Source organism: Nymphaea colorata, chromosome 1 (assembly GCF_008831285.2).
Source record: "Nymphaea colorata isolate Beijing-Zhang1983 chromosome 1, ASM883128v2, whole genome shotgun sequence".
Lineage (NCBI taxonomy): Eukaryota > Viridiplantae > Streptophyta > Magnoliopsida > Nymphaeales > Nymphaeaceae > Nymphaea > Nymphaea colorata.
In genome coordinates, this window is record NC_045138.2 from 10035711 (window position 1) to 10054070 (window position 18360).

Here is an 18360-nt window from a genome sequence, read left to right on the forward strand (position 1 = left end):
AAGTATCTAAACATTGCAATCAGTTGAAATTATGTTGGAAGGAAACAGGTTGTTCCATTATGTCAGATGGATGGACTGATAGACGGTCAAGAACACTTGTGAATTTTCTTGTTTATTGCCTTTTAAAGGTATAATGTCCTTGAAATCTCTTGATTTGTCTGATGTTTCTAATAGCTGCAAATTATAGAGCTGCAGGGGATATGTTATTTCCAAAGTATAGAACATTTTATTGGAGTCCATGTGCCACTCATTGTGTAAATCTAATACTTCAAGATCTTAGTGAGATGCATGATATGAAATCAACTGTTGACCAATGCCAAGAGGTTACAAAAAATCATGCATATGTATTGAGTTTGATGAGAAAATTTACAAAAGGAGTTGAATTAATACGACCTGCACGAACTAGATTTGCCACAAATGTATTGACTGTACAGAGCATAGTGAAACAAAGAACTCCGTTAAGGCAGATGTTCTCTAGTGAAGAATGGGCTGCATATCCACATGCTCATAAAAGAAATTATTCTTTAGTTGTGGATATTATATTCAATAACGAATTTTGGGAATCATGTGTGAAGCTATTGAAGGTTTGTGTTCCATTAGTTAATGTCCTCAGATTAGCTGACAGCGAGGATAGGCCTTCCATAGGGTACTTATATGTGGCTATGGATAAAGCAAAAGAGGCAATTCGAGACAACTTGAAAGGGAAAAATATATATATATGCCCATATGGAATATTATAGATAAAAGGTGGACTGAACAACTTCATCAACCTCTCCATGCTGCAGCTGACTATCTAAATTCTGCAATTAGATTTTCTACTACATTTAAGAAGGACAGAGAAGTCACGCATGGTTTGTTAAATTGTGTTTTAGTGTGTTAGTGACAGATTGTAGAGAACAAGATGCTGTGCACAGTGACTTAGATCTATATGATCGTTGTTTTGGGGACATGGGACAACCCGGCGCCGTTCGAGCCAGGACAACCATGTGTCCAGATAAATACATAAAAATTTTTACTTTACTTTGCATTTGTTACATTTGATTCCTTTATGTTGTTTTAAGTAAATTTTACATAAGATTTGTTTTATTTTTGTTTAGATTTGTGGTGGAATAGGTTTGTGATTGATTGTCCAAACCTAACACGTTTTGCAATTAAAGTCCTCATCCAGACACGTAGTGCTAGTGGATACGAAAGGAATTGGAGCGTTTTCCAACATATCCACAGCAAGAAAAAGAATAGGTTTGAACATAAAAGGTTGAATGACCTTGTCTTTGTTCGTGTAATATGAGGTTGAAACAAAGGTAATATAACTTTATATTTGCAATTGTTTTACAATATATTTATATATAATTATCTATTAACAAGTTTTCTCTTATTTAACATAGACAATTACAAAAAGCATCAACAAGAAGGCACACATCTCAGTTTGATCCTATCAGCTTAGAAAACTTTGACGATCTAGAACCACGGATTGAGGAAGAACCAACTACAATATTTGATGATGAAGATCTTCAATGCTTCAACCTTGAAGGTACAACAACAGAAGAATTTGTTGATGAAGGAGAGCCTGCTGGATATGTTGGTGAGGATCTTCAAATTCATGAAGATGAAGATGAAGAAGAAGATGAAGATGAGGATGAAAATGAATATGATGAAAATTATGAATGAGAGTCGAGAGAGTGCTTCCATTTTCTATGTATTGGCAATTTGGCACTTAACACTTTCACAATTTCATTATGTAATTGTTGACTTATTGTGCTTTCTAGATTGATATTGTTATGAGTCATGACTTATGAATTTTGATGTTTATGAATGATGAATGCGTAACTTTATAGCAATAATAAGTCTATCATTCTGTAAAACATGTTTTTTATGAAGAACATATTATTTTTTATTTTTACTGATTTTTTATGATTTTTTTGATTTTTTTATATTTTTCTGATTTTATTTTTATTTTTTAAAAAATTTATGATACAGTTATGGCACGTTACGATATGGCGCATCTAAAAGCCGAAATGATACGGCTTACGATACGCTTTTTACAACATAAAAGCATATAAAAGCATATACTGATGTATGGTTCAAAAAAGGAGAATGTATGGACATAAACGCATATACTGATGTTGATTATGCAGGGTCAGTAAATGACAGAAATTCAACTATAGGTTTTTGTGTCTTTGTTGGAGGTAATTTTATCTTTTGGAAGAGCAAGAACCAGAATGTGGTTGCTAGATCTAGTGTTGAGTATGAATATAGGGCAATGGTTCAAGCTGCGACTGAAATGTCATGGGTCAAATCAATGCTTCTAGATTTGGGAATTTCAGTAAATCTCCCAATGAAGATGTATTGTCATAACAGGGCAGCAACTTACATTGCAAACAATCCTCTTTTTCATAAAAAGGCAAAACACATTGAAGTGGATTGTCATTATTTTGGAGACTTGGTACAAGAAAGAATCATTATTACTATTCATGTCTCTTCTGAAGATCAAGCAGTTGATATTTTTACTCATGTCTCTTCTGAAGATCAAGCAGTTGATATTTTTACTAAGGCTTTTCTTATTGGTAATTTCTTGAGAGGATGTAACAAGCTGAGCATGATTGATATCTATGCTCCAGTTTGAGGGAGAGTGTTAAATAATTTTAGGAGTTGGTTAGAGTCTTTCTGAAATATTAGGAAGTTGAAATGTGTTTATTTTATTGTTATCTTATTTTTATTGGACTGAATCTGTAATTCTGGTTACCGCCACCCAAATCTCTTTTTAATCTGAGATTAGGGTTACGTGAATGACAATTCAAATGTTTCTCTCTCTCTAATCGCAACAAAATTGATTTGAGAAAAGAGAAAAAAAAAACTTGTATCAGCATTCTATCTTGTCCACTGATATCGTTGCAGATTGAGAGAGACTAGAGAGATGTTGAGGAAAGGAGAGAACGAGAGAAAGAGAGAGAGCCAAAAAGATTGATTCATTAACGTAACCCTAATCTCTTTTAAAAGAGAGGGCTGGCTGTAAACACTTTTCAAAAACAGTCCAACAACTATAAGAAAATGTTCACAGATCCCATCTCTAACTTTCTAATATTTAAGAAATACTCTTTAACACTTCCCCTCAAGTTGGAGCATATATATCAATCATGCTCAGCTTGTTACAACATCTCAGGAAATCATGAAAGAGCCTTGATGAGGATATCAGCTGCCTGAACTTCTGAGGAGACATAAATAGTGCTAACAATTCCTTCTTGAACTAAGTCTTGAATATAATGGCAATCCACTTTAATGTGTTTAGTCATCTCATGAAAGACATGACAGTTAGCAATATATGTAGTTGCCTTGTTGTCATAATACATCTTTATTAGGAGATTCACTGAAACACCCAACTCTAAAAGTAGTGATCTAACCCACGACATTTTAGCCGCAGTTTGAGCCATAGCCCTATATTCCGACTCAGCACTAGAACGAGCCACCACATTCTGCTTCTTGCTCCTCCGAGAAATAAGATTATCTCCCACAAAGACACAAAAACCTGTAGTAAACTTCCTATCATCTACAGACCCTGCGTAATCAACACCACTATACGCTTCGATGTCAACACATTCTCCCTTTTTGAACCATAACCCCTTTCCCGGGGTTGATTTTAAGTAGCTCACAATCATTAGAGCAGCATCCCAATGAACCTTCCGGGGTTTTTTCATAAGCTGGCTTAACTTATTCACAGCAAAACCAATGTCGGGGCAAGTGACAGTCAAATATATCAATTTCCCTGTCAGGGATCTGTAAGATCTAGAGTCAAATGGCTTTGAGTCATCATCATGTATATGAATGCGGGGATTCATGGGAAGTGTGGCAGGTTTAGCCCCCAATAGTCCTATTTCCTGCAGAAGATCAAAGACATATATTTCCTTTGAGACACTACAACTCCTTTAGTACTATGAGTCACCTCAATACCAAGAAAATAACGGAGTTGTCCAAGGTCTTTAGTAACAAAGTGTTGTTGTAAAAACTCCTTTGTTTGAACTATCTCTTGATCATTTTCCCCGGTAAGAACAATATCATCCACGTAGACAATCAATATCACCATTCCTGATGAGCCTTGCTTGATAAACAATGAGTGATCAAGCTGGGATCGGCAAAATCCACACTTAGATAACACCTCAGTAAGCTCCTGGAACCATGCACGAGGACTCTATTTAAGTCTATAAATAGCCCTCTTTAATTTGCATACCTTGGAACACTCCCCATGTCGTTCAAATCCAGGTGGTTGCTGCATATAGACGGTTTAAAAAAAGTCTCCATACAGAAAGACATTTTTCACATCCAGTTGGAAGAGAGGCAAAAATGGCCAATCGAGCCAGAGGCAAAAATGTCTCAAAGAAGTCAATACCATAAGTCTGAGTATTTGCAACAAGACGTGCCTTGAACCTTTCAACTGAACCATCAGAATGATACTTGATGGTGAATACCCATCTTGATCCAATCACATCACAGTGCGTCGGGGGATCTACCAAATCTCAAGTCTCTCGAGAAAGAAGAGCATCCATTTCCTCCTGCATAGCTTGTCGCCAACGTGGATCTAACAGGGCGTAAGGGTGAGAAGACGGGATAACATGACTAGATAGAGCTTGATCAAACTGCACCAAACTTGTACTCAAACAGTCAGTAGAGACAGAATTAGAAATAGGATGTAGTGTGCACTGTCGCTTCCCCTTGCGAATGGCAATAGGAAGATCTGTTGCAGAATGGTCATCATTTAAACCTAAGTCAGTCTTATCAGTAGAGCTTACCTCTTGAAATGATGTTGGTGGACGGCTGAGGGAGGTACCTAGACGACAAGTGTAAACCAACGAAAGATCAAGGAAACATTCATGTGACCTAGGTTGAGATGGTGGAAATGACTCAAGTGACACTGGTGGAATAGGAAAAGGTACAGGTACATGCATCTCAGACGGAGATGGACTTGACGGGGCAAAATAAGGATGAGACTCAAAGAAGGTAACATTCGCACTGATAATGTCTTTCTTAGTTAGGGGATCAAAGTATTTATATCCTTTTTGAGTAGCCAATAAAGACACATTTGATGGCTTGGGCAGCAAGTTTATTTTTGTTTGGGCCTAGGATATGTGCAAAGCAAGTGCATCTAAATACTTTGAGAGGTAAGTGAAATAATGGACGCTCTGTATATAGAATTTGAATGAGAATACGTTCTTCGATGGACGAAGAGGGTAATCTATTAATGAGGTAACATGCAGTAAGAATAGCATCACCTCAAAAATAGGCAGGCACGTGAGAATGTAGCATAAGGGTGCGAGCCACATTTAGGAGTTGCCGATGTTTGCGTTCGGCTACACCATTTTGTTGGGACGTATGCAGACAAGTATATTGAGGGCGAATTTCATGATTGGCATAAAATTGAAGTAGAATGGAAGACTTGAATTCAAGATCATTATCAGTGCGAATATTTTTGACAATGAGACCAAACTGAGTTTTTATTTCTTTAACAACTATGTCACACGAACACAGCAAAATGGGCCACGTACCGGTATCGACACTCCGACACCTGGATACCGACACTTGGACACGGTAGGATACGTTTTGGATCGGGTCTGGGTCAGACCCGATCCAAACCACTTTACTAACCCGACATTCTTTGTTTTGTTTGAGACTTTCTTTCTTATGACTTATAAGATTGGTCATGAACAATGTTTTGTTTGAGAATCTGAGACTTTCTTTCTTATGACTTATGAGATTGTAAGAGTGAATTATTAATGTAATGTTTTTTTTTAATTTTATTATCCTTTTTATTTTTTTAGAATATAAAATTCACCGTATCTGCGTATCCTAAAATTTTGAAAATTGCCGTATCCACGCGTACCCGTACCCATAGGATACCCGTACCCGGATAGCTTAACAAATTTCTGAAGAATTCATATAACTTCATATCTTTTCCTTAACAAGAAAACCCAACTGACCCTAGTAAAATCATCAACTAAAACAAGATAGTATCAGAAACATGACCGAAAAGGAACTCGACTAGGACCCCATACATCCACCTGAATGAGATCAAACAGACTCTGACTAGACGGACTCTAACTCGAAGGAAAGTTGCTCCGTATATGCTTGCCCAACTGACAAGCATCACATAAGAATGACTCTGATGCAGGAATATCTGGAAACATGCAACGAAGTTTTGGTACTGACAGATGACCCAGTCTGAGATGCCATTGGAAAGGAGAAGGCTTTGAAGGAACTGAAGATGCAACTACATCAACTGGGATCGACAGAAAATAAAGTCTCTCACGTTCATGGCCGCCACCAATCATCTTCCCAGTTGGTAAGTCCTAAAAAGAACCAAGAGTCAGGGTCAAAAATGACTTTACACTGTAAGTCGAGAGCTAGCTGCTTAACAGCTAACAAGTTAACAGGAAACTGAGGAGCATATAGCACACGTGTAATAGTGTCTAATTGTGGAAGGTAGATATCACCACTGCCCAAAACAGGGGACAGCTTGCCATCAGCCAGCCTGACATGTTGTGGTATAGAGAGTTTGACAAATGATGAAAAATTTTATGGTTGATTACAACAATGTCTAGACGCACCAGATTCTATCATCCATATCATACCTGTATCATCAATAGAGAATGCTGAGTCTATAAAAGTGGCATTAGCAGATGTAGAGGCAGACCTCTGAGTAAGAATACGATCATATTCATCCTTAAGAGAATATGACATAGATATAGAAGGGTCAGTAGAAGACTCAACCATAGATATTGTTGCCTTTGAATGAGCAGCTTGGGATAAAGAAGAACCTTTGCCTGTGGCGGTTCTACCTTCACCACATCCAGAGGAGACGCTCGAACGGAGGTGAGGATGCTTATCCCAACAACGATCCTCTAGATGACCAACTTTGCCACAATAAGAGCACTGAAATCTGCCGCGTCTTGCACCACAGCCTGCACCACATCCCTTAGTGCCACCAAAAGAACTAGGGCCCCGTCCTCCTGATATCACAAGTGCAGAGACTGGTGTGTCATGCGTATTCTGAGAAAGAGTGACTGCAAGACGACTCAGCCTATTATACATGTTTGCTAAATTTGGAAGATCACTGCCGGTGAGAATATGAGACTTTGCCACAGTGTATTTTGCAGATAGGCCAGATAGGAACTTCGCTATCCAGTTTCAAAGTGTGATGCATAACAATGCTGGCAAGGTGGACGAAGAGTCTTCAATCGTTCATATGCAGCAATCAATGTAGCAAAATACTGAGATAGGTCCTGATCCCCTTGCCGTATGTTGCATAACTCCTCTTCCAATTGTAAGACCTTAATTACATTAGTGGCATGCGAGTATGTCTTCCTCAAGAAAGACCACATCTCCTTAGCCTTGGTATAATATGCAATAGTTGGAGCTATATGAGACTCCACACTATTCATAATCCAAGACATAACAATGTAATTATCTTCATCCCACGCAGCAGATATTCATTTTTTCTCAATAGGTTCATCCTCTTCAAGAATATATTTGTTCCAATGACCAGCCACAGACATTATGAACACCCTGGACCATATTTCATAATTTGAACCATTAAGTTTGATCGCGGTTTCATAGGAGAAGGAATTTCCAGCCATCTTGTATTCAGTAGAGCCCTCAGATTTACTGTTATCAGCCATAGTAAATGAAGAAAACCTGACCGGTGTACACGTTATGAGTCTAGGATGTTGCTGTCCACTAATATCAGAGATAAAGGATCAAAGGCAACACAGACAAATTTGGAATAGAGGCTTGTGACTCCAATGACAAATCTGAAACTTTCTCAAACAGGCAGCAATATCACAAACAGGAAGCAATATCTAAACTTTCTCAAACAAGCAGATCTGGAAATATATAAAACAGGCAGCAATATGGAACCAACTGTTTCAGTCGATGACTGAAACTTCTTCACCCAACGGCAAAAGACTGCTGCTACTCCTAAACACAGCAGTTTCTCATAAAAACTTGCTGTCCACACGACAAAGAAATCAACGACCTCAACTGAAATATCTTGTACTTACGATTAGCAGCAGTCCACACCTCACAAAGCGTCACTTTACTGATTTCACATTCATGATTTGCAGATATTGCTCCTCACGTCAAAACTGCATCTTCAAACAGCAACATGACTCCACACACAGCAGCAAAAGGGCAGGTCTGATAATTAACGTCACAGATCTGCTTCCACGACAGCAAAAAATCAGAAAATCAGATCTGTTTAGGGCAGTCTGACACACGACTTCATAGATTTTCTTCACAGCAGCAGAAAATCATGATCAAATCCACCATCTTCTTCCATGGCAGCAACTTCATCAACGTTTCTCCATGTCTTCCACGGCAATAGCAACACAAGGGTGCTAATCAAGTTTAACATGTTAAACGTGATTAGCCCCTTTTACCAAACAGATTACTTGCTTTTCTTGAAATCAGCAGAAAAATATAGGCGTGAACCCTAGCTTGGAGGAAGAGGCGAGAGATGAAGGAAGGAACGTGAAACCCTAAATAGCACAGTCTTAGATCTAGGGCTCTGCTACCATGGAGCAGATTGAGAGAGACGAGAGAGATGTTGAGGAAAGGAGAGAACGAGAGAGAGCCAAAAAGATTGATTCATTAACGTAACCCTAATCTCTTTTAAAAGAGATTAAGGCTGGTTGTAAACACTTTACAAAAACAGTCCAACAACTATAAGAAAATGTTTAAAGACCTCCTCTCTAACTTTCTAATATTTCATAAACACTCTATAACAGATATAGTTTGATATGAAGTGACATCACTAGGACTAGCTTTTATATTAAGTAGGTAGGTGCACATCTATGTCACATAGGTACGAGTACTGGTACAGACCATTTTTAAAAAACTTGGGTGCGGGGGTACGGCCGTAGACACACGCACATATATATATATATATATATATACAAAAAATTTCAAACAGAATAACATATTCACATATATATATATATATCAAAAAATTACAAATAGAACTCCATATACATATTCAGCCATTACAACTTATATCTAAAGCACCTAGCAAGACAGAACCAAAAGACGAGAATGAGAATGTTAAATAAAATGCAGATTTAAGTGGTCATGATAAAGGTCAGAACCATGCCAAAGCACAAATATGCACTAAGCAGCACAGGGATAAAATGTCATGTAATCAAATGCCACAATCACAACACAAAGATTCACAGGGATAAAATGTCATGTAATCAAATGCCACAATCACAACACAAAGATTCACAGGGATAAAATGTCATGTAATCAAATGCCACAATCACAACACAAAGATTCACATAGATGGACTTGCAGAGAGGGACATCTAAAGGGTCTATTAGCAAATGTAACCATACACTAAGACAGCGAAAGGGGACACTACAACTACAAAAAAAAAGGAACACTACGACGAAAGGGGAAACAAGACAGCGAAAGAAAAATGGATAGCGGAACAAGGGAACAACAAATAGAGAACCAATATTATCGTTAAATCTTTTTTGCGACAATATGTCATGATAAAACCAGAACGATGAAAAAAAAATGGACAGCGGCATGCCAATCGAAAGAAAAATCACCACAACGAGAAAGGGGCGAACGCCAGCAGAGAAACGCCTCCAATCGACCCCACAAACTTCTTCTTCTTCTTCTTTTTCTTCTTCTTCTTCTTCTTCCTTCTCTGAAACTCAGTACGACCCAAAACTCAGTTCGTCATCTTCCCTTCGCCGCTCACCGTACGCCGTCTGCCATCGCCACTGCCGCCTACCAGTCTTTCGGTGAAGGTTGAAGACCGAGGTGAAGGGAAGACGAAGAACGATGGTGGTTTAACTTTAAGGGTTAATAATTTTAACGTGAAATATGTAAAAAATGTTAAAAAGTAAAAAACGATAAAATTCAAAATCGGACAGATTTAGACTCGGTCAACTTTGACCGAGTCTAAAAAAGGTCGAACATGACCTTGGGTGCGTTGACCGAATCCAGTGCGGTCAACGCAGCACCCATGCCGCACCCATGGGCGTACTCGTACCGGTACCGTGTACCCGTGTGACTTAGGTGCACATAGAACACCTTATCTTTTACATCCATACACATGTATATACATATCATACACAGATATATGACATGCATAACATAATAAATGCATAAATAATTAAATACATGTGCAGATATGTGCATATCTATGCGTAGAAAATACAAATAAATTTGACTCCAAACAAATAAAAGCGCATACTGAATTACAGAAACCACAACTCAATGAGTCATAAAAAGCAAATGGTTGTACAAAACAGATTTTCAAGTAAAGCCTGCCCCATGATGACATTATGCAATTGAAATATAACTAGGAGCACAAAGGAACGATCTTCATAATAATTCTGTCTATATATTTATCTAAGGTGGTACGAAGACATCTGGGTTGTCAAAGCTATTCATCATTTAACTATAATGAGAACTGTGTGTAAGACGCTTTATTAAGATTCAAAAGCTCAGGTGAAGTGCAATGAATTGTTTTTTCTTTCCCCAATAAACCCATAGCATGTTCAATTGTTCGCTTTGCCACCAAGTTCCTTCAAGGAAGTTTTTTTTTTTAATGCACATATACATCTTCATCCTCATGAATTAGTTGGATTGTTGGAATCAGACATTTTCTGAAAGCAGGAAAAAAAAACAATGATCAGCTGATTAAAGTTAAATTAGAACTAAATTGACTGTCCCAGAGGAGGACACAAGCAGCAAAACCATCCAACAGAAACAAAGATCAGCACTATATTTGCATTTCATCAATCATCATGCAGTTTCCTGTTCAACAGTTGCAAAGAACAGTATTGAACACTAACCAAGCTCGTCAATTGTGAAAAATTCATTTTCTGTACCATCACCCCAACCAAGAAGCGCTAGATAATTCACCATAGCTTGTGGTAGATATCCCATTTCCCTGAACTGTTTAGAAAATGTGTGAAATTAGACACAATTGTGTGAGATATCCCTTTTCTTTATATTTCTTTAATCATTTTATTATGTTTTGCCCCTTGCTAACAAAGAATAGAAAAACCTCCAGTGTGTAAGAAACTGATTTAACATTTAAGGAAAAGATGTCCCAAAAGCAGTAGGCGTAATTACAGATATACCTGACCCACAGACGTGGCACCGTGCCTTTTTGATAACTTACTCTTGTCAGGAGCAAGAATTAAAGAAACATGTGCAAAATGAGGCATGGAAAACCCGAGAGCCTGTGAAAGAGTTCAAGTAAACATGAATAGTCTGGTCTATCACAGAAGAAACTAAAAGAGGACCAAGGATACACAAAAAATACTTTGTATATAAGTGCCTGTCTCAATGTGTTAGGTAAATGCTCTTCTGCTCTGCAATGTAAGTGTTGATGGGTCAATAGAACAATTGAGGATATGATTCCCAAAACTCGTAAATAAGCCAACTGAATCTTGAAAGGAAAAGTCTGCTCACCTTATGACATGGGAAATGTGCATTGTTGCATCATCAACCGTGACACAAAAGTTGTAGACGGGCTGACCATTACTTCTCAAAATCACAAAATCCCCAAGTGTATTCAAGTTCCAACTGACCTTTATCCAATTTATGAGACCATTATAAAGTTAAATGGAGACAAAGTGTGAAATAAAACTAGAAAGGAAGATAAAAGTCGAACAAGAACTGCAGGTAAGTTCCCTGTGATGGTCCAGTAGGAGGTGCTAGAGAGAAAGAAAGAGAGAGAGAGAGGCTGGGCAATAATAATGAGAGAAAGATGCAATGCTAATAAACAGGTTTTTCTTATCAAATGGATAACAAGCATGTACCTCACCACGGATAAGATCATCAATTTTGAGAGTCCCTTCCTTTGGAACTCGAAAACGATATGTAAATGGTGTCCCTTTCTCCAATTCCTGTGCTATTTCATCATCTGTAGCAGTCGCCCATTTTCCGGTATACACAGGAGGCAGGTTATTCAGTTTTGCTGTCACCTTCATCCTTTCAAGTTCCTGAATCACAAGGAAAAGCAACACTAACCTTTTGTAGCAACATGGAAAGTATGCACATAGAAGAAGCAAACGTTCGATAGATTAAGAGAGTCAGTGCTAGAATAGGGTTTGACAAGTGGAAGATTCAAAAAAGAATGGGAAAGAGATTGACTATCATACAAAAGAATAGATGGCAGATATTGCATGAATGGTATTGGTATCTATTACAATCTAATTCTGCCCTTCAGCGCAGTGGTTTTTTCTTCACAAAAACTGCACTTGGCTTATGCTTCCTTGAACCCAATCGTGGATGTTATGCCGGTTATACTTGTGCTCCTTTTTCTCTTAGCCTTTGTGTCGCAAGGTGCTGTAAATTTTAGATGAGATACTCGCTACTGTTATAGAAAGATACAGATATGGTAATTGTATGTCATTTAAGACTTACCCCAATTTATAATTTATTTTATTTGGATACTGTGGGGGTTCAGGTTCGTGGTACCGATTCCATCAACAGGATTCAAGTTCCTATGAAATAAGATGAAAAATGGGAAGACAAAGCACATCTGGACTTATTACATTTTGCACTTATCCCTGGTACTGGTATAGAACGTGGCTTTTAAGAAAAGAAGATTCTTTTTTTGTTGACCGGGTATGCATGATTCACAATCCAGATGAAATGTTTTCTAGTTATGTGCTGATCAGCAATGGAAGGTATTGAATGCAATATCTGTGGCTGTTCCCGATTTCATCAACAACCAATCAAGTTTAATATGGATAGATGGAATGTATTGTACCAATTTGCACGTGGTTCTACTGAAATTGATGAATAATGGAATTGTAAATCAATGAATCGGCACTCAGAATCATGGCTTAATTTTTACTTGACTTTATCGAATGAGTCTGGAAGCAAAAAAGCAGAATATGCAGAAAATAAACATGCCACCCTTTCGTAAATTCAGTTACTATTCTTTGTAAATAGAAGAACTGGAAATATTTGTTTCAGATAAATACACAGATTTACAGTGCTAGAGAATGGGGCCTGAGATAATTTTGCAGATAGTGCCACTCCATATAGCTTGATGTTATATGTTAAACATGTGCCTATATCTTACCTAAGAAGCATGAAAGCACTAGGTAGGAGATGCAGAGACAAACTAGGCAAGATAAATTGCAGTTCGCATGAGGGTATCACAAAGACATGGATACAGCAAGCAACCACAAGCATGAGGGGTCTGAAGGAACAACAGTCAGCATTTACATTTTGCTTGTATCACTTTGATCTTCAGGAGATTATAACAACATGCCCAAATCTCCAGCTTCAAATTAACTGTGAAAAGCTAATGGCGGGACTCTCAATGAGGGCCTGAGGGCTTATGCTACATGCTAATCAATCAAAAGGTACCTAATAAGGAGGTCCATTTCCAAAATTTTCCCTGCACAGACGTAGGGATGCTGATGATTATACAGTTGCTTAAGAACATGCCTATACTGTTCCCCAAATGACCTAGGTCCAGCTCCAACACCAAGCCAGCACCTAACGCAGGAGTGCATGGAGGCAGACATTATTAGGAGACTGCATGCACTCTTTGTTTTCTTTTACAAAAGCAAAATAAAAGATTAGTAAATTATAATTTGGATGACTACATTCATGTGATTAACTTTTTTATTAAGAACTTAATTCATTAGTCAGTCTTCTACTCAAAGCCTCCTCTCCACCTACTTCCCCTCCAGTCTCCACCTACACTTCTTAGCACTTTTAACAACATAGATTCACAGAAAGAAAACTTCCATTCTATTAGTAATCTAATTGTTCAATTTCTTGAATTTTTTATTCAACATGACAGAAATTAAATTTTCTTTTAAAGAACGTTTTACCAGACCATCCAAATTCCCAGCATAGACAATCCAAAGAAGGATAAATCAGGAAAAGCTTATTCTATCCATGACTACCTGGTGCAAAGCAGAACTCTTCTTTATTTCTATGTATTCACTAAAAACAAAAGTCCAGGAGTATGCCCTATGAACGTCTAGGTTCCTATTGCATTATTCATGTTCCATAACCATGGAAAACTAGGACCCTTTCTTCGCTTTTATTCAGCATCAGTTATCAGTAACATAGCAAACTAGGACCCTTCCCTTCACATTTATTCAGCATCAGTTATCAATAATATAGCTATTGAAGAGAAATTAATAAAATTCCATTTGCATGGATAGTTGACTTAGTATGAACAGTGAAAATTTACTTCATTTGTGGTTTTGTTGCTATTGCTACTCTTCCATGAATTGGCAATCTCATTTCCTGATTCCCTAGTTCCATCTCTTTCTAGCAACCTTCTTTTTTAATTTTATTCTGGTTATTATGATGTCCACATGCTTCATATACAAATATACAATCTCACACCATTTAACTATCTCAAGTTTTAAGTTGTTAGAAATCCTATTTATTTCTTCACACATTTATTCTTGTAAAAGTGGGGCCTGTGCCCTTTTTTGCTCTCACTTTATGTTTAATATTGACTAAATGTCCCTCCTTAAATCATGAAGACACCGCAGCTTTGGGAGTCGCTACACCTGCACGGTTGAAGAACTGTTCTTATGTAAAACAACATTTCCGATCCTTATTATTCCACAAATCACTAACTCAAAAAGGAGTAGACACCTCATACATTAAGTGATGTGACTGTTGACAACTGTAAGACAAATTTGCATGAACAATAATCACCAGTAGTTATTGTCACAATTTCTCAACAGGGGTTTTCTTAGAAGTTCTTTATCAAGATGTGATTCTTGCAGGAAGGATATTGGGAACATCGCAGAAGTTTAACAACATGAAAAACATGAACCTAAAAGAGAAGTTATGATATAATAGCTTAGTAGTTAGTACTTTAATCGAAACAACTAGAAAACTTTTTAAAGGCCAAAAAGAAATAAAGGGAAAAAAAAGTAACATGATCAAACTGCTAGCTAAAGGAATCTTTTTCAAACTCTCCTGAAAGATATTATGCATATCTCAGGATAATATCACAACGTTTTTGTTTCTAGAAATATTTTGAAAATTTAAGGATGCCTTGGCAACCACCATGATACTTGTAATAAAATTATTTTCAAAATTTTGGAGATATTTGTTATAATGCATGAATTAACATGATACAGATACTAGTTTCACATTTAGAAGAGAGAGAGAGAGAAAAAAAAAGGATCTGCCAACTGTACTTCGTCTCTTTCTTTAGTTTATTTTTTTACGAATTCCAATTTAGTAGGCATGCATGTTATTCAATCCCAATTACCTCATTGGAACAAAAGCATCGATAAACATGATCAGATTTCAACAACTGCTCAGCAAATTGTTTGTACAAAGCATTCCGTTCTGATTGTCGATAAGGACCAAATTCACCACCAATGTCCGGACCTAGAAACCATGACAATTTGTCATCTTTGAACAAAGTTTAGGAAAAAAAGAAATATACCAACAATATTACAATAAGAACAATGTTACTGAAGTAGAAAAAGCATCTACAAGACAGTTTAAGGAGGGAAAAAGAAACTGCGGATAAGAAAGAATGTGCTCCAAATGGCTTGCTCATTTCCCTTTTGTCTTTGAACAATATAAGCATTCTTTCTTTCTTTTTTTCAAAATTTTCTTTTAAATTTATTGATATGTTCACTACAAGTTTCTGTAAGTTCTATTTAATATTTACAGTTAGTTTTCATTACTGAACACAGTTAAGGAAAAGTCAACCAGAGTCAAGCCTGAACAGCACATTGTGTATCTCATTATGTTTCTCTTGTAATCAAAAGCTTTTATTCTGCCACAAATGATGCCTTTTCTGGCATAGTTCATGGTTTCCATGTCAATTCAATGACATATCACACTGGAAAGTTTGATCGTAGCATGATTGCCCAGCTCAGTAGGCATAAAAAAGCTCGCTACAATGCCCAAAGAAGGCTGGATAAGCTAGTGAAAACATACTAAGCAGTGTGACAGAAATGGGGAAAGCTACATTTACTAAAATTCTCAGTGACCAGTTAGACTTTCCTTTTCCCAACTACAGTATCAGTTTTGCACATTTCTACCATGAAAAGTGTAGGTCAAAGTTACATGAACACTTCTATGAGCATGAAATATATGTGTCCAAAAGTGTCAAACTAGTTTCAGAGGTTTAACTTTAGTTGTTAAAATTCTGACTATTCATCCAACTAGTCCAACTGGTAGGTTGCCAATTGACATGTGCTTTAAACTAGCACCACTTGAACAAACCAGTCAATTAATCAGCCTTCGTGTTGGCTAGCCACTAAACCCTTGACCTGTAAGTATACATGTCAATCTTTATATAGATGTATATGTTTCCATATTTATTTCTATATAACTACATGTACTTATTTATTTACAGTCAATTGGCTTAGTCTGAGTCAGACAAGTCCACAAATATTGAGATATATTCGAAAATATCGCAATATTTACAATAAAAAAACAAGAAAAATGAAAAAAATGGTAAAATACCATGATATTTTCAAAATATCGCCAAAAATATATATAGTGTTTTTATCGCGATAAAAACGTGACTTTATCATGTTTTTTCGTTGTTGTTTAAAACTGTGCTCAACTAGGGGTGTTCTTGGCATTTTTTGAAAAAATTTAAAACTTTAACCTGCACGTGCTCCATTTGCTTTTTAAAGGGGTAAGTCTTTCAAAAGAAAAAATTTTAAAAGGACAGTTTTAAGTTTTAACTATTTTCTTCTTTTTAATGGTAAAAATGGAAAAGCGAAAAGAGGATTAAGGTTTCGAAGCCCTCTTTTCCCACCTCGAGAGGAATTGGGTGTTGCTGCTCTTTAGTGAACTTAGGAAGAAAGCACCTGCGGTAGGTTTTATGTTTTCTAGTTTTTTTTTTTTCACTCTTCACTCCCACCTGGTCCTAGAGGAGCAGCAAGCTCTATGCCTAATTCTATAATAGACTTCAATTTTTTTTTTTTTTTTTTTTGAAGGTGTGGCAGGTGATTTTTTTATATTTTTTTAACATTGCCAAGATTTTCCCGAGATTTTTCCAAGAAAAATAGATTCGCTGAAAAATACCTGAGAAAAATCTTGCAGATATTTTTCCGAGAACGATGTTTGTGGCTATGCTTTTAGGGTCTCCAATGATCTGTGTCTGGCTTTAAATTTTGACAACTTGGGGTGTAACTACACTATACTGGTCTGTAACTAAAGATATGCCCTTGTATCTTATGTTATGGCACAATACTGGGTGTATCTTATGTCACATTTTCAAATCACAAAAAAGTGATAAAGAAAGTTTGTTTCTTTAGTTAAAGTTGCATAAATTCAATAACATTGAATATCAAGTTTTTCATGAAGATATTCATATATTTTCAAAGCATTGTCATACATATCATTCTCAGGTTACTATTGGCAAGTTTTTTCTCAAGTATGCAAGAAGTATGTTTTCTCGGGAATCCAAAAAATAAAAATTTATGAAAATTTGATTTTTTTTAACTAATCATCATATAGAAACATAGATCAAAATTGAAAACTCTAAAATAGTTACTAATACATTAAAAGAAGCATGAAAAATTTTAAAATACATCAAGAAGTTTTTTTTCTTAAAAAGGATAAAATTCAAAAAACACCATAATTTTATTTTGGCATGTTTTTTTTCATTTCCCTATCTTATCCGTTTTAGAGGAGATCAAATTCAACTTATATTCATCATAATGTGAGCCCATGTCATTTGATAACAAGCATAGATTGTTCAAGTTTGTCTCATGAACTATTTTGACCTATAAAACAAGCTGAGCTTGATGTTCAGGGTTGAGATCGAGGTTGCAACTGTAATTGATCACGGAATCATACACTCAGAATTTAATTGCTTATAAGTTAACTTTGTTGATGAGTCTACATGATTGACATAAATTTAAAAATAAAAGTGAATAGACATATAAATTTGATAAATGAAAGTATATGCACAAACACAGATACACACAGAGACACACAAACACATGAAACATGTTACCTGATTCTATAAGCTAGCCTAATTGGGCTAAGCTTGAAGAAACACAACCTATTCATGCTCAACTCACTATTTCTCGCAAGCTGACTCATGTTCAGCTAATTAACTTGTTGAACCAAACTGAAAATAGGGTGTATGAGCTGATCCAATTCAAGCTACGAGCTGCTTAGTTCAATTCCAGATAATGTTCTTGGAGTTTCTTTGAAAGGTTCTTTTTGGAGTCTTCTGAATTTTCTTTCTCAGAAAAATCTCAAATTTCAAAAGATAAAAAATGTAAGATGATAACAGGGTATGTGTTCTCTACCTTTTTTTTTTAACAAAAAGTTGAAAAACATTCACAACAGTCTGATTATAAAAGAAGCAAAAAA

The 18360-nt window shown here is 36.5% G+C and overlaps 1 protein-coding gene across 1 annotated transcript in view; it reads right to left on the bottom strand.

Annotated features, from left to right (window-relative positions):
- Window positions 1-18360, bottom strand: part of LOC116246281 (glutamate--tRNA ligase, chloroplastic/mitochondrial) — a 39439-nt gene that overhangs the window by 18380 nt on the left and 2699 nt on the right. Inside the window, exons 3-8 of the mRNA XM_031618069.2 lie at window positions 15275-15396; window positions 11826-12008; window positions 11476-11594; window positions 11327-11375; window positions 11142-11243; window positions 10851-10953 (exon numbers count right to left, since the gene is read on the bottom strand). Of these exons, the coding sequence (XP_031473929.1) occupies window positions 10851-10953; window positions 11142-11243; window positions 11327-11375; window positions 11476-11594; window positions 11826-12008; window positions 15275-15396 (678 nt within the window). The remainder of the gene's footprint in view (window positions 1-10850; window positions 10954-11141; window positions 11244-11326; window positions 11376-11475; window positions 11595-11825; window positions 12009-15274; window positions 15397-18360) is intronic.